Source organism: Trematosphaeria pertusa, assembly GCF_010094035.1.
Source record: "Trematosphaeria pertusa strain CBS 122368 unplaced genomic scaffold BU26scaffold_12, whole genome shotgun sequence".
Lineage (NCBI taxonomy): Eukaryota > Fungi > Ascomycota > Dothideomycetes > Pleosporales > Trematosphaeriaceae > Trematosphaeria > Trematosphaeria pertusa.
In genome coordinates, this window is record NW_022987223.1 from 547,709 (window position 1) to 568,766 (window position 21,058).

Genomic DNA, 21,058 nt, shown 5'->3' on the forward strand with positions numbered 1-21,058 from the left:
TAGCTTGTTGCCTCCCTTTCTCCCTTTCTCCGATGTTTCGGATAGACTTTTGAGCCTGTTTGCATTGCATAGCGTCGGCGTTGGTGAGCTTCCGAATCTCAAATTCTGGCTCGATTTCTTTCAGCGGTTCTTTATTCTGCAAACGGACGTGGCTGCGGCAAGACGCGCAAGGGGTGAGAAGACGCACGTTGAATATATAGATACCCAAACAAAACATATTCCTATCCCGCAGATCGTGACCCTCCCTGCGTCACAGTACCCTTCTTTTCCTTCTTCGTCTGCCTCCTGGCATCACCCCATGTCTCTTCTAGCCACTTCTTCCCCGACTCCTCGAGCTCGGCTTCGAAATCTGTCCGTTCCTGCACCCGCACCTCCCTGAAGCGTGCCATCGCTTGATCCCATGCAGCTTGATGCCTCCTCATGCGATGCTCCCTCTTGCCATAGGAGCCATCTGTAAGCGGGAAAGTGATCTTCAGCCACGGAGGCGGCACCCTCTTCATCCTTTCGCAGTGCAACTTCATCCACACCAACCACATCTCCACCGTTTGCTCCTCGGATCTACCCTCTATGTTCAGGTCTTCGGCTTCATGGAAGTGGTATGGGTCACTATTCCATAGTGCCGTATATACTTTCAGTCGGGGGAAGAAGTCCTTCGCCAGCCACGCGTCTTTAGTCATCCTCTCGAACGCGAAGCCCGGCCTGGGTAACCTCCACTCATCGTCCCGGTTGGTGTTAGAATCCACGTACCCCAGCTCGATGCTCTGTAGCCAGCGCGCAGCCTTGTCCGGGAACAAACGTAGTGTCCCCTCCAGGGGCCGGTCTGTCCTGCGCTCGACGTGGATGGTATTACATCTGCAGAAGACTTCAAGCGCCTCCTCATACAGCTGTCGGCAGGTCAACAAAAGGAAAAGAATGTCGCTGTTTCCAGATTGCCATGTGTAATGGTGGGTACGATAGGTTCCGTTGTAGCCCATGGCTCTGCAATGGTCCCGTCGGTAGACCAGGCCTTTGGGGCGGTGGACGATGTAGAAATAGATTTCGTCTCTAATCTCGCGGGGAATTATGTCGAAGAGCGGAATGGAGCCGGTACGGCCATAGGGAGGGATAGGCGTAATGAGGTTATGCGGGCCTATCACGGCGAGCCAGTCGCTGTTGGAGGAGGGTGTGTCTGCTGTTATTTCAGGCGCTATACGTGCGGGGGATCTATCCGTTCGGAGCCGACGGTTCGCTTTGACGAGTGCTCGAGGAAATTCATCGTCTTGTTTGGGGTCCTTGCGATGAGCCTGCATGCTTTGACAGACATGAGGAAATCGATAGACCAAATGAATTTTGATCTAGGGAGGTAGAAAGGCAGGATCTATGAAGACAACATCTGATGGAGGGACAGTAACGCCTTTAATGCAGTATGTGGAGACTCGATGCAACTACGCTGTTACCGTGACAGTTCAGCTGACGAATTGGACGCCTGCGCGAACTGTATTTCGGGGTGTTGAGGCTGAGCCTGCTGGGCGACCCCGCTCCATACGAACTGCTATGTAGGGCGCGTTGCCCGCCCGCCCGTGGAGAGCTGGCCTCTTGTTCACCCCGGAAACGACCGTCTCACGATGCGATGGTGTTGACGGTGTTCCAAAGTTTGGCGGCCAGGCACAAGTCGGCGTGCGGATCCGAAGGAGGCTAGCGCCGACCGAGGTCGGGACGAGCAGGAAGGAGCATGGACAGCTTGGCGCAGGTCAGTTGCTCGGAAAACTCTCAAATCACTCATTCCCGCATCATCCTCTCTCTGCATCCACCACCCCGATCCAGTCCAGCCCAGTTTCCATCTCCGCTCTCTTCAATTCCGCACACCATGTTTTCCGCAAGGCAGATATTCGCCCAGGTCCAGCGCCGCGGCTTCTCGGCGTCCGCCCGTCAGGTACGCGCTCGGTGGATGGGGCCGTTGCTTTTGCTGGAGCGCTTCGGCTTGAGTGATGGGTGAGAATTGACAGCATAGATGCTGACGGGTGGTGTTGCAGGCGTCGAAGGTTACGGTTTTGGGCGCTGCGGGTGGCATTGGCCAGCCGCTGTCGCTACTGTTGAAGCTCAACCCGAGGGTCAGCCAGCTTGCCCTCTACGATATCCGTCTAGCTCCTGGTGAGCTCCGCCGCATCAATTGCAACACTGCATAATAGCTTACCATGTTTCGTAGGTGTCGCTGCCGACATTGGCCACATTAACACCAAGAGCGAGGTACGATGCGTCACCCGGAGCGCCGAAGCCTGCATACGCTGACATACAAAAGGTCCGGGGATACGACCCCACGCCCTCTGGGCTCGCCGAGGCGCTCAAGGGTTCGGAAGTCGTTTTGATTCCTGCCGGCGTGCCTCGCAAACCGGGTATGACTCGTGATGGTATGCAATCAGGATTCTCCGTGGGGTGTTTCATGACTGACGGTTGCCCAGATCTTTTCAACACCAACGCCTCCATCGTCCGGGACCTGGCCAAGGCCGCCGCAGACCACGCTCCCGAAGCTAACATCCTGATCATCTCGAACCCGGTACGCATACAGCAGTTGGGTGGCATTGGGGCGGCAGGTTAATAGGTTTTAGGTCAACTCCACCGTCCCCATCACCGCCGAGGTCTTCAAGTCCAAAGGCGTCTACAACCCGAAGCGCCTCTTCGGTGTCACCACCCTCGACGTCGTCCGCGCCTCCCGCTTCATCTCGCAGATCAAGGGGACCGACCCCGCCAACGAGAACGTCACCGTTGTCGGCGGCCACTCTGGCCAGACCATCGTCCCTCTCCTCTCGCAATCCGGCTACAACCTCTCTGGCGAGCAGCTCGATAACTATGTCTACCGCGTGCAGTTTGGCGGTGACGAGGTCGTCAAGGCCAAGGACGGCGCCGGTTCAGCTACCCTCTCTATGGCCATGGCTGGTGCCCGCTTCGCCGAGTCCCTCCTGAAGGCCGCCCAGGGCCAGAAGAACGTCATCGAGCCTACCTTCGTCGACTCCCCGCTGTACAAGGACAGGGGCTGCGAGTACTTCGCCTCCAACGTCGAGCTCGGCCCCAACGGTGTCGAGAAGATCCACCCCGTCGGCAAGATCACCGAGTACGAGGAGAAGCTGTTGGACGTCTGCCTGGGTGATCTGAGCAAAAACATTGCCAAGGGCATCAAGTTCGTCAAGGAGAACCCCGGTCAGTAATCGCATGGAGGAGATGTACATTAACTGGGACGGAGTGCATGTGGGGAGATGTAGAGGTTCCTTCACTTCCAGCGCTTGTATTATGGGTTTCCGGAAATCTGGACTGGACTGGAATTCGGATGCCTCGAGTAATTCAGCAGTTGGAGGAGTATCATAGGTAGAGAATTGGTTTTGTACCCTAGCAAAAATATACTCCCTCTTTGCTCTCTTCATTGCACTGGCCACAAATACCCCGGCTCCCCTTTAGCAACGTGAAAATAATATATCGCGGCGTCGAATTGCCATTACACGTGATCGACATCGGGCGGATGGAAAACGTGAGGGGTTGATTTTAGCTTTTTGACGGACAAGTGGCAGACGTCAGAGTTTGCGCTAGCGATTAGGATCGAGAGTGAACCAAGACAAACAAAATGTAAAGCATGAGGTGACCAATAATTGCTTTTTGACAATCTAGATTGGCCTACGGCGAGCCATCAAGCGCGTACAGTATGCAGTTCTAGCACTCAACCTCCAACAGCATGCATGGTACAGGGAAACGCAGCAGCAAAAAAAAACCCCCCCCAAAAATTTGGTATGCGGAAAATGCATAGCTGTCTCCGATGCGCTCGGCTGGTCTATCCTATCGTTTCCCGCACACATACACATACAAACAACACAAGCACAAGAGAGTGTGAAGCCCTGCAAGGTCCACCTTACAACTTCGCCTTCGGCGGCTCAAGCGTAGGCAGCATCAGGTCTCTGATATCGCCGGCGGCTTCATTGAGGTAGAAGCTCATCTTGTCCTGTGGTGCACGCATTAGCATCCATATTTTTCTTCTCCGATGGGGTCTGTCTGGAAGAGTACTGTACTTACCGAGCCCAGCCCCTTGGAGCACACGTTGAATTGGATCGAGTTCTCGTTAATCATGTACGCAATGCCCCAGCCATCGTCCACCACCTGGCTCCAGCCATACCCGTTGAAGTACTCGGAGCTCAGCTGGCTGCTGCTGATAAACCACGTGCTGCTGTACGTGTACGCGGGGTCCTTGTACAGCGCGGGCACCTCCTCGCCCTCCTTGAGGCACTTCTTCAGCCCGAAGAGGTGGCGGTCCACGCCCCGGCCGTCGCTCGCGTCCGTAATGTATTTGACGTGTGCGTTGACGGCGTCGCGGAACAGCTTCTGCGCGTGCTCGGGGGAGCAGTGTGGGTCGGCCATGGCGGTGCAGAAGGCGACGGATTCATCAGAGACACTGCGGCAGGTTTCGGTGCGGCCTTCTTGGAAGCGGCGTGTCGCGGCGGATTCGTAGGTGGGGCGGTTCTTGCCGTAGAATTTGTGGTAAGCGAGCTGGATGAGCATTTGGACGTAGGCGTCGGGGCTGCACTTGAATTTCTTGATGAGGCCCTTGCCGTAGCCCTGGTACGCCTGAACGCGTAGCTCGTGGGCGCCGATTTGGCGGGTGAAGTGTGCTTGTGCGGCATCGAGGTCCTTTTGCAGTTCGGCGGTGATGTTGAAGCGGAGGGGGGTGGGGTTGGGCAGGTCAGAGCGAATGCTCGGGTCGTCGAAGGGCAGCGCGTTGCTGAAGATAAGCATGTTGGCGTGGTCGTTGAGGCGATGCGTGGGCGTGCCGTCCATCATGGAGTGCTCGCCCACGAAGCCCGAGGTGCCATTGTCATTGATGATGAACTGTAGGGGCTTATCAAACCAGCGGTTTGAGCCATCGCCGTGCCAGTATTGGTGTGCGCGCTCTTCAAGGGTGACCGGGGAGGCATCGTCGAGGCAGACGACGAAGGAGGCGGATTCGATGGCTTCGACGGAAGCGGCGTTGAGGTCTGAGGCGGCCTTTAGGCGGGGGTAGACGTCTGCCCAAGCGTCGCGGTTCTGGGAGGTGAGGATTCCGACTGGGGCTGACTTCTCGGCCTTCTCGTAGATTCGTTTGAACTGGAGCTCGAGCTCGCTGGTGTTGAGCTGCTTGCCGTTGATCTCGTGGGGAATCTTCCAGAACTGGTTCTTCCTGACAGCCACGATGTGCTGGTTGCTCTTGAACGGGTACTTGACGCTGGTATCGGAGGGCTTCTTGGGCACACGGCAGCAGTTGAACATCCACTCGTAGGAGCTCATGGCCATGGGCAGCTTCTTCATGTACTCGGGCTCCAGCGTGCCGTTATCGACCATCTTCTTGAACTCCAGCACGGCGGTGGTCATGGCGGCAGCGCGCTTGACCGGATTTCTCCGTTTCCTATCATCACGGTGCGAATAGAAGTAGCTGACGTATGGAACGACTGGATCACGGTAGCTCATGTACGCAGCTTCATTCCACCACTCAGCAATCCAGTTCTTGATTTCTGGGCGCTCTCTCCGCTCGACCAAGCGCTTCTGGAGCACCTCGCCGGGCCCACCAGGCGCAACGAAGTCATTGACAGCCTTTGTAGTTGCCTCATATTCGGTCTTGGAGAGCAGCGGATGAACGGATTTGAGGTACCTCTTGGCGGTTTCCTCGAGGGTCGGGACGGGCAGCCGCGGGAGCGAGTCTTCGAAGCGCAGCATGGCGCCCTTGCTGTGGTCTTCCTTGTAGCCTGCATCCAGCTCGCCATGTTAGCTTCTGGGCTGATTGTAGGTTTGGTGACATGTGAATGAGTGAATGTTGACATACCTGCGGGCAGCGACGATTGCTGCCGCCGCGACTGGGCTGGAGCCATTGCGGCTATCTATACGAAACAAAACGTCAGAAGCCGCATCTTCGGCGGTATTCGGTCCTTTGTGCGCACATACCTTGGGGACCTGCTGGGCGAGGAGTGGGCGGCGGAGGAGGGAGGCAGGTGCTCTCGCTCGCGCTACTGCATTGAACATCTGAGAGGATGTGTCCGGTATCAGCAGCAGAGGCAGGGCAGAGATAATATTTTATCGCTCCAGCAGACGCTGCTCGGCCGGCGCGCGTGCTGGGTTATGTCGACTACTGCGGGCCGCTTGCTGGGAGCTCTGGCCGCGGGCTGCGATCTACCTCGGCAGACGTCGGGATTGCTCAAGAGGACTGCGTGATCTGCAAAGAGAGACGGTGCCGCTTGTCCGATGCCACACGCGCGCCGTAGACAAAGCCTTTATACGCCTGCAGACGCTGGGCAGATACCAAGACGTGTCAATTAGGAGATGATGCGACAGCGAAGGGGTTTTGCTGCCGTTGCGCCTTCTTTAGGTTCCCCCGGATCTCCACGCCAGCACCAGCCACACGGCGCCGTTCACCGCACGGACGTTGGCGCCATTCCCAAGACTCGGTTGCGGCGAGCGAGAGCCGAGGGATCTCGCAATGCCGTCATTCGTCGACCAACGTCCCAACGCCATGTCAGGAGGCTCTGCGGCGCGCCTTCACCATGGCCGATGGATTTGCTGGCCTGTATCGACTGCGTGGAAGCCCGCAGCTCGTACGAGATGATGCCGACATCGTCACTACCTCCGAGGTCGGTAGCGGAAGACACGCTGGCTGGAGAGCGAGCTACGGACACATGGCGTCTCAAAGGTTACCTGTAGGGGTTTCCCTTGGATATCTCAACCTACTCCATCTCTTTGCCGTCGTCGATTTTGCGATTCTTTAATTCGCATCCGCAGAGATGCCGGCTCCTCCACGAGGCCGCCCGCACACCTCTCCCGCATATCCAGGTCGGACGAGTGAAACATACTCTCCAGGGGCTGTGGATGCTTGCTATTGGAAAGGGAATCACTATGCCCAAAGAGATGAGTACTGTACCTCTGCATCCTCGGGTCCGAAACAGAGTCGCAATACATTTCGCCATCTACCCAGCATACCAGCAACCCCTCTCGGCTTTAACCGCATCACTAACTCCGGAATTGCTCCATCGTGTCGTAAGACGTGCTCACCCTCTTAACGTCTACATACATATGAACAACTAGTGCTCACTTTCATTCGCTTTTATATAACTCGCAGTCAAACTCTGCGAAGAAGCTTTGTCGGACATCAATCGCAATGCCAGCGGATCCTTCGAACGACCTCCTCCTACTAACATGCGCCTCCGGCAAGCAGGCCACAGCCCTTCTCCCTCTCCTTTCGCAATGGAAGCGTCTCCGCCTCGCTGTCAAATCCTCATCCTCCAAGGAGCGCCTCCAACAGCAGTACCCGCATGCCGAAGTCATCCAAACGGACCTGTACTCGCCCACCAACACCGCGGCCCTCATGGGAGGCGTCAACGTCGTCATCCACATCGGGCCCAGCTACCATCCGCACGAAACCGAAATCGGCTACATGATGATCGATGCCGCTGTGCAAGAGTATGGCAGCGGAAAAGGAGGATTGAATCATTTCATACTCAGTAGCGTGCTCAACACGCAGTTCCGCAAGATGATGAACCACGACTGCAAGAGGTATATCGAGGAGTATATAATGGAGTCCGGACTCCCGTACACCATTCTCCAGCCGTCGACTTTCATGGATAATACTCCGCTGCCGATGCTCATGAGCCAAGAGCAACCCGTCTTCCGCTCGGCTTGGAGCACAGACGTCAAATTCTCCTGGGTCGCGCTGCGCGACCTCGCCGCTGTCATGCATACCATGCTCATTGAGCGCGAGAAGCACTTCTACGCCCAGTACCCGCTCGTGTCCACACACAGCACGCTGTCCTTCGGCGAAGCGATGGGCATCATCTCGAAGAAGATTGGAAAGGAGATCAAAGTCGAGGTTGCGGAGTTTAGAGAGGGCGTGGATAACACGCTGGTAAGGGTGTACGGGACGAGTGAGGGGATCGACCAGCGGAGTAGGGATGCAGCGCAGAGGATGATTCTGTTTTATGATAACCGGGGGTTAATTGGGAATTCGAATGTTCTGGAGTGGGTGATTGGGAGGAAGGCGACGCAGTTTGATGAGTGGGTGGACGGGAAGGTTGGAGAGGCTGGAGGGAGAAAGTAGCTGGAGGGAGAAAGCAGCAGGAGGGAAGTTTAAGCTACAGATGGATTGGGACTAGCGTGCTATTGACGACTTGGCAGAGCCTTATTTTGCTTTTCTGCCTCAGTATTGGTCATACAATTTGCGTCCCGACATCTAGTTCCATTGTATGTAATATTACCTACGGTGCACCATAAGAATACGGCTGCGAGCTGCAGCCAGGCTACCCCTTAGGGCTTTCGATTCAGTCAGCCGTACGCTAGACACGTGTCTCAGAATGTAGCCAATGGCTTCACCCACTAGGGCTCAGCCTTTTCCGGATCGTCATTGGAGGAATGTGAGGCATGGCAAGTGGCTGCCTAAGCGGCTGTACCGAAGCATCGTGTCCTTCGGACATCACAGAACGGACACACTAGATTCCGAATAACAAAATCCCAGCATTGCTATGCAGGACCGCGAGGGTGTGGAGGCCTCGAAGCGAATTTACCAGCCACTATCCAGCCTTGATCCGGAGATCAGACTTTTGACCCTCTTCCCCTCCGGCGACCCCTCGGCTACGGTCCGCTGCACCCTACGAACCGTTGCTCTTAACGCGAAACCGCATTTCACAGCTGTATCGTACGTATGGGGCGACGTTTCGAAGACACAGACAATCCTTGTCAACGACCAAAATGTCCTGATTGCCGCCAACCTTTCCATTACATTATTAGCTATTCGGAGCCGGAGTGGGGCTGAAATGGACCTATGGGCTGATGGTCTATGCATCAATCAACAAGACTCGAAAGAGAAATCTCATCAAGTTCAACTGATGGGCCGGATATACACGGAAGCTAGCATCGTCTTCGCGTGGCTGGGCGAGAGTGCAGACGACAGCGACTACGCCATTGCTCTATTGCGTCGAATGGCCGATGAGATGAAGAAACAGAGCAGGGATGAGGCCCACAACTTACGGTCCTCACAGGAATCAAGGGAAGTGGGACTCGAGAGGATGCAGTCACCCAGTGCGGACGTTTCCAAGGCTGGAGGACATGGAGTCGCAGTCTCAACAAGTACTGCAAAGGAGCGAGCTCCACATTGGATAGAAAGCATACCAGAGCTCCTTAGCGAAGACGACCAAGATTCTTTTGGTAGCTACAACCGCGGCTGGAGAGCCGTCATTAAGTTTTGCTCTCGACCAGGTCCGAAGTCCCAGGTACAATCTCGGTGCAGTGGCTTAAAGTCCGCACTGATAAGGTATTCTCTCTACCCTAAGAGAATTACGCTAACTTTGCTAGTACGTATTCCTAAAGTCTACGATATTTGGACATTCTCCCTACAGCGTCCCACTTTGTTGAGCTTTACTAACCTCATACCTCGACTTTAGTTTTGGACACGTCTCTGGATTCTTCAGGAAATGGTGCTCGGGGAGCAGGTAATAATGCTCTGCGGAAAATGCTCAATAACTTTGGAGGTACTGAAATTTGTTGGTCGGCATTACAACTCGACCGCACTAGACACAAGGGCCCGGTTTTCACCGAAGGTGCGAGTCCAAGTTGGACTTTTCAACTGGTACAACGTACATCGCCTAGAGTTTTTCCGAGGCCAGATTGCCAAGCAGCCTCGAGAATCCAGCAACGTCGTGCAGATATTTGATGTGATCTCACTTTCGAGTGGGCTTCATGCTTCCGAACCCCGGGATCATATCTATGGCCTCCTTGGCATATCTTCGTTCCGCGAATCCAGATGGGCCATCGAGGTCAATTATTCACGCCCCATCAAAGACATCTACTTGGAGTTCTCAAGCAAGTGGATTGCGTACGCGGTTCATTACTCACGACGAAGAAAGGAGATAGCTATCACGTCTCATCCGCTCTTCCACGCGGGCGTCGGATACCCACGTCGCCTGCTGGCATCTCCGTCCTGGATTGCTGATTTCTCAACGCTGGATTTGGCTCAAGAAAATCTTCGCGGTCTGCACAACGTCTTCAATACGAGCGGTGAATCCTTCCAAGCCGCCGGTCGGAGCGCGCTCCACATGGCTAGGATCGACATATGTGGGCATGTTCTACGGCTTCGAGGCGCTTCCGTGACTAAAATAACGCACACCTGGGGGTGGCGTATACTCCAAAGTCTCTTAGAGTACATGGTCTCAGTAACAACAGAGCTCTTACGTATTCAGAATGTCGATTCTCTCACCGACCAGACGGAGATGCTGCATAGCATATATCGGACTATCATGTTTGATACATGTCCCAACGCAAGCGAAGGAAGGCTGTGTCCCGGTTCAAGAGGCTACAACGATGAATTTGCACGCTTCCTTTGGATTCTATGGCATCGACGCGCTTCCATTTCTGACGAATACCTTCTAGACAAGATCAAGCTTCTCATCGATCCCAAACCTTCCGGAAATATTCTTCTCAATGAAATTGGGATCAAGATGGAGAACAGCTATACTGAGTCGGAGGACGACTATGCTTTTCTGATTCGGGTGGCTGCTTTGCACCGTCGTCGGCGTTTCTTTCACACTGAGCAAGGCTTCATTGGCTCGGGCCCGACACTACTCAAAGAAGGAGACGAGATTTTCATTATTCCTGGCATGGCTGTCCCCTTAGTGCTCAGGCCGCATTCGCAACACTACCAGCTCGTCGGACCCTGCTACGTCCACGGGATTATGGATGGCGAGGCCATAGGCGACGACTTGGATGCCTGGCTGGCCTCACTACAAAAGATTGAAATGCATTGAGACTGCGGTCGTGTAAGTTACGCACGCCGTATCTTGGTTCTCCCAGCCGTGTAAGTTACACGCGCCGTACCTTGGTTCTCCCAGCTTCTCCCACGGCACCCAAGCGGACATCCTGGAAAGGCGGCGGATTCCGGCTACCTTGTCCCACCATTACTTCGGGGCCTTAACTACTTGTCTTTGTGTTTGCCACAGTAGGCTGCGCACTGCCTCACAGTTCAGCCATTTCGAAGACAAGGTAGCCGAGCGCACTTCACGCCCTAATCCGGCAGCCATTCCAATCCATCATCATCCCGCTCTTCCTCTCCGACCTCCTAATCAGACTCCCGAGGTCACCATCTAGACGCGACACCACTCTAGCCTTCCTGAGCGCCGGTGTTCCCACTTCCATCGTTCTCAACCGACTCCTCAACTGGTCGCATCAACCCCTTCTCGCGCCACACCAACGCCTCATACCAGCAGCTTGCATACCTGGAATCAAGACTCCGCCAACTCTGCAAACCGGTTCTAGAATTTGCTGTAGATACGCCTTGCGGTATTGTGGCTCTTCCTCTATGTTTTTCCAAATTTCGCCGGATTTGGGCAGCTTAGACGAAGATGCGAGGTTAGCTGATAGGGGGTCGCGCATTTTATCATGTGGCGTTTTATTGTCTCAAGCAGATGCATCTGCAGACCTCAGCTGAACTCCAAATCTGGAGGGTGGCTGCTCATGCTTCACAGGACTTTTCGTGCCTCAGGGCGTCTCCCACCTAGAGTTGCTAATTGAGCCCGTCTGTGAGGCGCAGCATGCGCCCTTTCCAATCTCGCATATATTCCCAGGGTTCCAAACATTTTGGCCTTTCTTGGAGCCTACATTCTTGCTTGACATAACGTTCACAGTATTCATTTCATACATTAACATTCCGGACTGTTTCCTCTATCTCAAGGCTTCTTAAGACGGCCCGGTTCCACCATGCATAGTGGTAGAGATAACCAAAGTGAGGTGGCTTATCCTTACAGAGTGAAACTCACTGGTGGGATACTTGATGAAAGGTTGGTAGCCAGCGCTCCCTATGCTACAGTGGCTGAGTACCCTAATAGCCTCCGCACTTTCAAGCCGGATCCGAATATATCCGTCACGTCAACTGAGGAACCAACGATCCGACTGGACCGCAAACAAGCTGGGAGTGCTCCCGGCAAAACGAACAGATCCGAGGATTCCGACGATGACATCGAAGTAATTCTTCGTCCAGACCTCCAGTCTCCACAACAGCGGCGTGCTACCCCTCGAGACGGCTTCGCAACCTTTCTTGACCAGCTTCTCAAACGCAGCAACAAGAGCTCTAGGCCCCGTTTCTCAGACCTCTCCGAGAGAAGTTCTACCCCGTTCTCCAGCTCGTTCGGAGATCTTGGGTCCGGCTCGTTCGGAGACCATGGGCCCAGCGGACTTTTAGCAAGCGGCCTTCTCAGTTCATTGAGCGAGATACTCACCAAGCTCCCAGACTCCCGCCGTGCAAACGATGGGAACAATGAAGATAAGTCATGGCACCCTCTCCATTTCGCAGCACAGAGAGGCAGTCTGCCTATGTGCCGTGCGCTCCTCTCCAAAGGGTCTCGGGTGGATCCGCTCACCGACGAAGAAGCCACTCCGCTGATGATCGCTGCGCAGAACGGGCATCTTGACGTGGTGCGATTGCTAGTTGAAAGGGGTGCAAACACCAATGCACAGAGCAAGAAGGGACGCAGTGCACTGTTCCAAGCCGCGGTCACTGGAGAACTCGAGATACTCCGGTACTTGGTTGCACACCATGCGGACGCTAACATCCGAGATTGCGACGGCAACACGCTCCTGGTCGCTGCTTGCATAGGCTACCTCAAGCACAGGTCCGATGACAGGCTTGATATCGTGAGACTCTTCATGGAGGCAGGCTCAAGCCCAAACAACGCTGACGACGACGGCACGCAGCCACTGCAGTTGGCTTGCGTTTTCGAGCTTGAGGACCTCGCGCGTGTGCTGATCGAGAGCGGCGCCGACGTCAACGCAAAGGGCCGTCGGTCCGCAACGCCGCTTTGCACAGCGGCAAACGACGCGCACGTCGGCCTCGTCCGATTGCTGCTCGATCACGGGGCAGATCCAAACGCGAGGGAGCAGAGGCAATGGACACCGCTGCATCTTGCAGCGCAGAATCTGAAGCCGGGGACCTGCGAGGTTATGCGCTTGCTTGTCAATGCGGGGACCGACGTAAACGCGACCATGGACACCGGCGCCACGGCAATGCATCTCGTGGCACAGGAAGGGAACTTGGATGGTGCGCGGATCTTGATTGGTGCGGGCGCCGACGTCAATGTGCTGAGCAGCAAGCACCGCACTCCTATCTTCTCAGCGGTAGGTGCTGGGAATCTGGAACTGCTGGACTTGCTGCTGGCCGAGGGGGCGCTCCTCGATGTGCTTGACGAAGACGGATTCAACATCGTGCATCTTTCCGCGATGCAGCAAAGTATCAAGGTCGCGGAGCGGGTATTAGCGCTTGGGTTGGATATTAATTTGCGGGCAACGTACAAGCGGTTGACGCCTCTCCATTTGGCTACACAGAACGACAACGAGGAAATGGTCCAAGTATTTCTTGACCACGGGGCTGAAGTGTGAGGATTGATAGTCTTCGCACCACGGTATCGTTTGGGGTCTTTGGTCGCCTGGCTTTCTCAGTTAACGCTCGAATTCCTTAGGATGATGTACTATTTGAATGGATATTGCTTCCCTCCATCTTCCCCCGTAACAAAACAACAATCTCCTCGAATTTCCTCTTCTCTGCGCGCTGCAGTGGCGTCTCTTTCTTCTTTCCGCCCGCAATGCTGCAGCTCGCACCTCGAACAAGCAGCGCGCGAACAACTCCGACATATCCTCCTCCAGCAGCTCCAAACAGCGGGGTACGGCCTTCATAATCCTCGGCGTTAACATCTGCCCCTTTCCCAATCAGAGTCTGCACCATTCTCTCCTGACCAGCCCACGCAGCCCAATGCAGAGGAGTGCAACTCTTCGCATCCCGACCATTCACCTCTGTACCATGATCCAAGAGTAGCAAAACAGATGCTTCATCTCCCGCATGAGCAAAGTAGTGTAGGGCAGTTTCTTGTCGCTGCCCGAACTTCAGCGAAGGATTTACTCCCATCTCAACCAGCTTCCGAACGATGTTAGTAAAGCCTATCCTTGCCGATCGCACCATGGCTTTTGCGGACTCGCCCTGAAGCATTGTATAGGTTCGCGTGTTGCCGTCGGTTAGTAGGTGGAAGAGGCACTCGAATTCATTCCTCGCGTGCGCTTCTGCCTTCTCGCGGGTTTCTTTCTCAGCGCGGATGATAGCTGCGGAGCTTTCGGCGGACCGTTCGAGTTCCCTAGTACGATGTTACTAATCTGTTATTTTAGGAGAATATCATACCATCTTACTCCAACTGCGACAAAGCTATCGCTTGCTCAGTGCTTCCTCTGAGTGCCGCGAGCGTGCTCGGCAGTAGATCCGATTTCGTCTTCCTAAGCACAAGCGAAGAGAGGAGCTTTGAAGAAGGCCATTTCGTGACCTCCCAAGCAAGCTTACATGTTTCCCTATCTCTGCTGCTTAAGCTCGCCAGCGCGTGAAAGATCGTGCCATGCTCGAGCTCGCCAGTGAAGTTGCGCGACAACGAGTTCGCATGCCTAACATATGCCCCACCGCGACAAAATGTGGCAATGAGAGACATTATAAGGCAAGCCTCCTTAGCCGAAAAGGTCGTGTCTGACATCAGGTACAAGTATTCAGTAGCGAAGTACCGCACCGTCTGGGATACCAATTCCGTTTTTGGATTCTCGCTCGCATACGCAACGGCAGCAAGCGTCTCCCAGAAGCTCTCGCTGCGACGCAGTCCCGGCTCTGAAGTGTCTGACTTGAGAGCAACAGCCAGAATCTGCAACGCTGTAGGGCGACCCTCTGGTTTAGGGTCAAGGCACTCAGTCGTAATCTTTGCGAGCGCTTCTGGGGCTGCCTTTCTTGGGTTCAGTTCCTCTTTCAACAGGATCATGCGGGCATTGCAGGTCTCAGGTTGAGGCATCCGTGGTAAGTCACCGGTGAGGATTTGGTGCAGAACCATGCCAACTGCCCAGATGTCGCTCTTGGTGGACCATACAGTGATACGGCCAGTGAGTTGCTCCTTCTCATCGCGGATTTCCTATAGTTCAATCAGAGTCCGCTCCACATGTAAGAGCAGGGTGTACTACCGGCGCCCAATACCTTTCTGTCCCCGCTCCCGTGGAGGGAGCCTTTCCCCCATCACAGTATCTAAAGGACGCGCCAAAATCCCCGAGTTTAGGGACCTTCCCAGTGGTGCTCTTCGGGTTATCCGAGTCTTCACCTTCTTCTTTGGACCGGGCTAAAAGGACTGCGGAGTTTTGATTAGGACAAAAGCGCTAATAGTGGAACCGAACGGGCAAGATGAGTCTCAAGCTTGAAACTCTCGACTTACTATTTCCCGGTTTGATATCCCTGTGAATGACAGGTTCCCACGGAGCTTCAAACCCTTGGTACGTGTACAGCGAGCCTTCCCCATGAACAGTTTGCAATCCATGGTGGCACCGACACAGTGCAGAAGCGAGCGCATGCAAAATCAGCCAGGTAAAACCGTCAGGAAAAAATCTTCTCATACTGTCAGATCAAACACCTCTCATAATGGACATGCACACTCACCCCTGAGATTCGTTCATGAACGTAAACAAGTCTTTAAATTCACAGTACTCGGTAAAAATCTGAAGTAGCTGGTCGTCTACGGATCGCGCGTGATGGACGTATTCCAGTATGTGCGGGTGGTTCAGAGTCATATAGCAGTTGAGTTCTGCATCCATTTCGCATAGGTGCTTCTCCCGTTTCGCCGATATTAGACGAATGTCTTTGCGCGCAAACACCTATGAGTCTATGATCAGCACTATTGTTCAAATAAAGTTCCCAATGACTTACCCTGTTGCATTGAATGCATGTAATCTTATACACACTACCATAGGAGCCGAAACCCAACCGCTGGCCTTCTTTGCGAAACCGATGGGGAGGACAGGACGTATGCGCAGAAGTTGGGTAAAGCGACGTCTCCGAGTCGCTTTTGGGTCCCGCACTAGCGTCAATCGAAGACCCTGGTATTCCGCTATCCGAATTGTAGGATGCGCTCATGGCAGTAGATAGGGTTTGCTTGCCAGAGGGCAGGGAGCCATCAGGTCCGCAGTACAGGTCGTAGTTCTCAGTGTCCGGCATCAGATCCTTCTCATCTGTTTTCTCGACATTTATCCCATTCGTACGTACATGCGCTTCTACAGCTGTCTCTCTAGTAGCTGAAGGTGTACCGTGAGGTCTTCTGAGGGCTGCGTTGATCTCATTGATGTGATGTAAAGGAGGAGCGCGTCGGCGGAGAGGCAGCGAGGTGGCTTTTCGAGGAGGGCCAGGGTGAGTCTCCTTAATTGGGGTTGAGCCTTTCTGAGAGCCCGAAGTAGAACGAGAGAGTCGGCCTTGGGGCACGCCCTGTGCTTTTCGCGCCGTCAAATCGGTAGATGAGCCAAACGCAAAAACTTGATGTCCCTCGGGCGACTCGGTGAAATTGATCTTCATCGTACCAGCCATTACGGAAGTCCTGGGCCTTTCCTCCATCGTAATATGTACATAACAAGTTAACGGGCCAGTGGAACCATTGCCTTTATGCGCTAGGAAGCCGGTGAATTGAGCCACGGGGATACAGAGCATGAGGTTTTCGTCAGCTTGCACTGTCCAAAATGAAACCAACCGGACGCCGAGATAGCCTGATCGGTCTGATGACTGGAATGTCCCGCAGGAGGACAACTGGGGCTTGCAGTGCCTCCCCAAACGAGCTATCAGTTGGCTGTCCCGCCACACGGCGCTCCTTTAGCGATCCAGCCCTGTTAATTCGCCGCAAGATTAACAGAGTGAGAGACTCACGGCAAGAAGCTGGAAATAGTATGAGGATATGAGTACACACCTCGAAGTGGTGTGTTTACCCCAAGTCGCAACTCTAGTAGGAAACAGTAGCTTCAATCATTCAGCTCAAAAGCTTACCTCTTCCAATAGAAACAGATCCCAGGTCTTCGGTCGAACCATCGTGGCGATCATCGTCGCTTCCGGCCCCCAGATCCATCCACGGGCGAACCCTGCAGGCATCCGCAACCGACTCTGGAACCCAATCCGTCACGGCTAAAACAAATATGGTATAGGCTTCCGAGCTCAGCAATGTTCCTGTAGACGCTGTGGCGTAGCACATGAAGTTAATTCTTATCATGTTGGCTGGAAGCGTGGTAGCCCGTGGCGCAAGGCTGAACTGTGCCTCCTGTTGCTTTTTTCAGAGGGATGCGAGGTAACGTTCGGTCACAAATTTTCAGAGTTTTTTTTACCTGTTTACGTTCTGGGCTCGATAATTACCCGCTGTGTCTCTTTCGACACGGGTCTCCCATATCCGATGCTGGGTCTACACCTGGGCCACCTCGTTCATGGTGTAGCGGTGCGTGCTCGCATTTTACAAGTCATTCTGACTCCTAGAGCATTAGATCTGTCGAACTAGGCGCAGCATCCGCAATCTCACGCATTGCGGTATGAAATCACCTCGCTAGTCATTACTAGGAGCAAGTATGCGATAAGTCAGCGTTGAAACGGAGCAAACAACGGCTCTCTCTCCCTCTCCCTCTATCTCTCCCCCTCTGCCGTGGTGGAACGTACCAAAATGCCACGCATATTGCGCACTTTGAAAAGCGGTTGAAGGGATAGCGTGCATTCTGAGGACTATTCCAGACCTCTGATCATTCCAAGCAGCACCACTTCTCGCCCATATAACAAGATGCGAATATTTCAAACTTGATGTTGGTACGCTATCAATGTTGGTGAGGAGAGCGGTCCCGAGCAGCACTCGAGCTAGGGATGCTGGGTGATCAAAGAAAAGGAGAAATACCGCCTGATGTCGAATCGGAGGCATGGATTGCGCCGCAGTCGAGAAGCTTTCAGCATCCTTCTTAGGGGAGCGGTCTCGTCCCCTCTCCAAATCCTGAGATATCTCTTTTTGAGAGACTGTTCAATCTTCCTCGTCGTGTCTAGTTCCCTACCTTGTTCACGAATTTGTACGGAGTTAGACGAGTGCTTCTAAACACAGCCCAGCTCTCTCTGAGTCGATCCAGATCCCTAGAGATGTCTCTTCCCCCCAGCGGCCAGGCGATTAGTTGGACCCGTCGCCATACCCGATACATATCTCCTATCACAGCTTGGGCGTACTTCTGGTATTCACCGTCTATCTCCCATCCTTCGGCGGTGGCCTTCACGATGGCAGCAGCTGCAGAATCGATCATTTTGAAGGTGAGATCGTAGGCCAGCCAAGCGCACTCCTCCCGATCGCCCCTGTTGTCCCCGCTATTGGCTTCAATGCCTCCACTGTCCCCATTGCCCTCGTTCTCCCCAGATACAACATCTCTCTCGCACCGAATCGCGAGCGTAAACACACGGGAAGTGATCTGGCGAACCGCGAACAGCAGGTGCTCGGGGTTCAGCTCCTTGAAGGTAGAGTCGATCTCCATGTCGGCTTGGAGAGCTAGCGGACGATGGTAAGTGCAACGCAGGGCAACTGTCTCGGGGATATCGTTGAGGGATGCGAGCTCGGCTATATCTTTGAATCTGGGTTTATGATCGAGGCTCTCGCGCAGGCGCTGGAGGGCGGGGTAGGCAGCCTGACTGGGTCAGCTGTAGGCACGTTTCAGGGGACGACGTGACCTACCATCGTCAACGTCGAGTTGTTTGCGTTCCAGAGCGGTTCAAACGGCGCAACTGACGTCACCGTCGACAGCAAGTAGCATTGGGCTGATGTTGACTCGCGAAAGAGATGTGCAGAGAAGATTTATGCGGGAAGGCGAAATCTTGGAGACCAGAAATGTTTGCATGAGCACGTTTTGTTGACGGTCCTAACTTCCTGGACATTTGAGGTGGGAAACCGGCACCGCGACGTCTAGACACCGAAGCTTTTATGCCGGCCAAAATCTAATATCCAGAATCACCTATCGAGAGTAGCGAGCATGTCCTCCACGGTTTTGAACTTTTCTCTTTCTTTGCTGAGCTCTTTTCCTCGCGAGCGTTCTGCTTGATCGAGCCTCTTCCAGTCCTCCCAGCTGACCGGTCGCACACCGTTCCCAATAACCTCTTCCTTGATCCCGTCCCAACCTAAACCGGTACTCTGCTTCTCGCCTTTATCAGTGTTCAGAAACGGCACATCGGATTCCCAGTCCTGGGCAATGACATCGGCGGAGGCAAACGCGTCTTGCATTGTGCTTGCAATCACACCAGTTGGACCGCGTTTGACCCAGCCGGCGCAATAAAGACCTGGTACATGGCCGGCAGTTAAGGCTCCTGGGCCTTCGGAGGGAGCAATGACGCGTCCGTATGGGTCGTTCGGGATGATGCCGAGTTTGGGGTCGAACGGGACGCCGATATCAGAAAATCCGGGCAATGCGGCCGATTTGTATCCGACGGATCGGAATGCTAGCGATGCGGGATAGGCGGATGTCTCCTCTGTGGGAGTCACTGAAGCAGACTTGGAGAAAGGATCCGTCCCTGGAGAGAAGGCTTGGTTGGTGAATGTGACAGAGGTGAGATGGCCGGAGCCTTCGCTCGCGTCTATGGACTTTGGTGCCTTGAGGAAAGACAAGGACCAGGATTTGCACGACTCTTGTGGGGAAGCCTGAGTACCTTTCAGCAGGACTTCTGCTATGCGCCGTTGCACTCTAGGGAGCTTCTTGATATCTGGTGGGTATAATGACTGGTCGATTGGCTCGAACGTCACGCCAGGGATATGCATCAGCTCGCGAGCTTCCTTAACAGTAAATGCAGCCTGCGTGCATTAGGACTAGGGATGTATAGGCGTGGGTTGCCGGGAAGCATACCTGCAACGGACCGCGCCGTCCTACTACCTTGACGGACTTCACCCTACTACCAGACAAAACTTGTAAAGCCTGTTCCGTGATGTCCGTTTTGCGCAGGACATCCACGGGTGTCAAAAGTATCCGCGCAACGTCCAATGCCACATTTCCCTGCCCTATAATGACAGCCTGCTCCCCAGCGTCTAAACCCGGCGCCAGGCTCTGGAACTGGGGCAGCCCATTATACCAGCCTACGAATTCTCTCGCCGAGAGGACACCCGGCAGATCTTCACCCGGTATCCCCAACTTCCTATCCTCGGACGCTCCATACGAGAACAGGATCGCGTCATAGTGAGGCTTCATCTTCGCCAGCCCAATATCATACCCAACCCTGACGTTGCCGATGTAATTGAATCGCGGTGATGCGGCTACCTCCTCGAATGTATCCTGGCAGTTCTTGACTTCAGGATGATCGGGTGCGACCCCAAAGCGGACGAGCCCATAGGGTACGGGGAGCTGCTCATACATGTCCACCCGAGCATCTTGAACCTTGTGCATCAACCGATGCGCCGTATAGAAACCGGCAGGTCCGGAGCCGATGATGGCAATCCGAAGGGGCTTTTTCGGGGAAGCTACGGTATGCGCATTGCGAAACGGATGCAAGATGGGCGGACTGGGCGGGGTTGCGTTTATCGAGGTACGGAGGTCGCGGGTCGCGGTGCTGAGAGCTCTCGTGAGCCGGGATGACGTATGGACGCGGACTGCGCCCGGAGCAGCATTGCTACAGCGTCGGACGCAAGCCGCGCAGATATATGGTGCTCCGTGGGTAAACTGTGCAGGACGCATGTTGTGCGACAAGGTTGGAGTTGAGAATTGCGGTTTCTGATGCCTGCTGACTAACAACGGTTGCGTCAAATCACCAATATTCCCCCTTACAAGTACAGTATGGATTGCTTCACAAAACCATCACCGGAATCACGTTTACTTCAGATTTGAGACATTCTGATGCCAACTCTCCGATTTGTCACAAGCTGGTCCAGACGTGTGCTTGACGACGAAGCCTCGTCAGCAACCAAGGCGCGCGGTCGGACTGCCTAGATGCATTCCGGGACCGCCATCGCCATCGTCGCCCAGTCCAACTGTATCCCGCATCGCGTCAATATTGGCGGGGCTCTGGCTGCATTAATGCAACTTTGTCCCCTTCGCATTCATGGTTCTCACGCCATGCACGGCTCCGATGTCCGCGATCTGTATCGATTGTTGCCATGGGCAACGGCTATTTACACGACCCCCCATGAACCTGATCCTCCCGCCCCCTGTCCCTCACTCTCCATCAGCATTCCTCTGCTAAGCGAAAGTACCTCTCGTTCATCCCTCACGGCTGAGCATCGAAGGC

The 21,058-nt window shown here is 54.4% G+C and overlaps 8 protein-coding genes across 8 annotated transcripts; 3 read left to right on the forward strand and 5 right to left on the reverse strand.

Moving 5' to 3' along the window:
- Positions 1–14: 14 nt before the first annotated feature.
- Positions 15–1,500, reverse strand: BU26DRAFT_69009 (uncharacterized protein). Its single transcript, XM_033836222.1, has 2 exons — positions 188–1,500; positions 15–109 (listed from the first exon to the last, which is right to left on the reverse strand). The coding sequence occupies exon 1, from the start codon at positions 1,287–1,289 to the stop codon at positions 222–224; it is 1,068 nt and encodes a 355-aa protein (XP_033680472.1). The 5' UTR covers positions 1,290–1,500; the 3' UTR covers positions 15–109; positions 188–221.
- A 297-nt stretch (positions 1,501–1,797) lies between these two features.
- On the forward strand, positions 1,798–3,393 carry BU26DRAFT_521902 (malate dehydrogenase). Its single transcript, XM_033829653.1, has 6 exons — positions 1,798–1,912; positions 2,013–2,130; positions 2,186–2,226; positions 2,279–2,387; positions 2,439–2,533; positions 2,586–3,393. The coding sequence occupies exons 1-6, from the start codon at positions 1,847–1,849 to the stop codon at positions 3,180–3,182; spliced, it is 1,026 nt and encodes a 341-aa protein (XP_033680473.1). The 5' UTR covers positions 1,798–1,846; the 3' UTR covers positions 3,183–3,393.
- A 221-nt stretch (positions 3,394–3,614) lies between these two features.
- On the reverse strand, positions 3,615–6,308 carry BU26DRAFT_521904 (carnitine O-acetyltransferas-like protein). Its single transcript, XM_033829654.1, has 4 exons — positions 5,932–6,308; positions 5,813–5,867; positions 4,036–5,735; positions 3,615–3,964 (listed from the first exon to the last, which is right to left on the reverse strand). The coding sequence occupies exons 2-4, from the start codon at positions 5,856–5,858 to the stop codon at positions 3,875–3,877; spliced, it is 1,836 nt and encodes a 611-aa protein (XP_033680474.1). The 5' UTR covers positions 5,859–5,867; positions 5,932–6,308; the 3' UTR covers positions 3,615–3,874.
- A 734-nt stretch (positions 6,309–7,042) lies between these two features.
- BU26DRAFT_69029 (NAD(P)-binding protein) lies at positions 7,043–8,150 on the forward strand. Its single transcript, XM_033836223.1, has one exon. It carries the CDS (start codon positions 7,139–7,141, stop codon positions 8,072–8,074), a length of 936 nt encoding a protein of 311 aa, XP_033680475.1. The 5' UTR covers positions 7,043–7,138; the 3' UTR covers positions 8,075–8,150.
- A 319-nt stretch (positions 8,151–8,469) lies between these two features.
- BU26DRAFT_607708 (HET-domain-containing protein) lies at positions 8,470–10,772 on the forward strand (the record flags this gene model as incomplete). Its single annotated transcript, XM_033835783.1, has 2 exons — positions 8,470–9,242; positions 9,414–10,772. The coding sequence occupies exons 1-2, from the start codon at positions 8,496–8,498 to the stop codon at positions 10,770–10,772; spliced, it is 2,106 nt and encodes a 701-aa protein (XP_033680476.1). The 5' UTR covers positions 8,470–8,495.
- A 2,651-nt stretch (positions 10,773–13,423) lies between these two features.
- On the reverse strand, positions 13,424–16,766 carry BU26DRAFT_69099 (kinase-like protein). The gene is made up of 6 exons (XM_033836225.1): positions 15,731–16,766; positions 15,464–15,678; positions 15,243–15,412; positions 14,998–15,158; positions 14,194–14,948; positions 13,424–14,141 (listed from the first exon to the last, which is right to left on the reverse strand). Exons 1-6 carry the CDS (start codon positions 16,499–16,501, stop codon positions 13,472–13,474), a joined length of 2,742 nt encoding a protein of 913 aa, XP_033680477.1. The 5' UTR covers positions 16,502–16,766; the 3' UTR covers positions 13,424–13,471.
- A 431-nt stretch (positions 16,767–17,197) lies between these two features.
- BU26DRAFT_69080 (uncharacterized protein) lies at positions 17,198–18,487 on the reverse strand. The gene is made up of 4 exons (XM_033836224.1): positions 17,866–18,487; positions 17,486–17,807; positions 17,352–17,385; positions 17,198–17,301 (listed from the first exon to the last, which is right to left on the reverse strand). Exons 1-4 carry the CDS (start codon positions 18,328–18,330, stop codon positions 17,286–17,288), a joined length of 837 nt encoding a protein of 278 aa, XP_033680478.1. The 5' UTR covers positions 18,331–18,487; the 3' UTR covers positions 17,198–17,285.
- Positions 18,432–20,500, reverse strand: BU26DRAFT_462298 (FAD/NAD(P)-binding domain-containing protein). The gene is made up of 2 exons (XM_033825085.1): positions 19,687–20,500; positions 18,432–19,634 (listed from the first exon to the last, which is right to left on the reverse strand). Exons 1-2 carry the CDS (start codon positions 20,218–20,220, stop codon positions 18,801–18,803), a joined length of 1,368 nt encoding a protein of 455 aa, XP_033680479.1. The 5' UTR covers positions 20,221–20,500; the 3' UTR covers positions 18,432–18,800.
- Between the last annotated feature and the right edge of the window lie 558 nt (positions 20,501–21,058).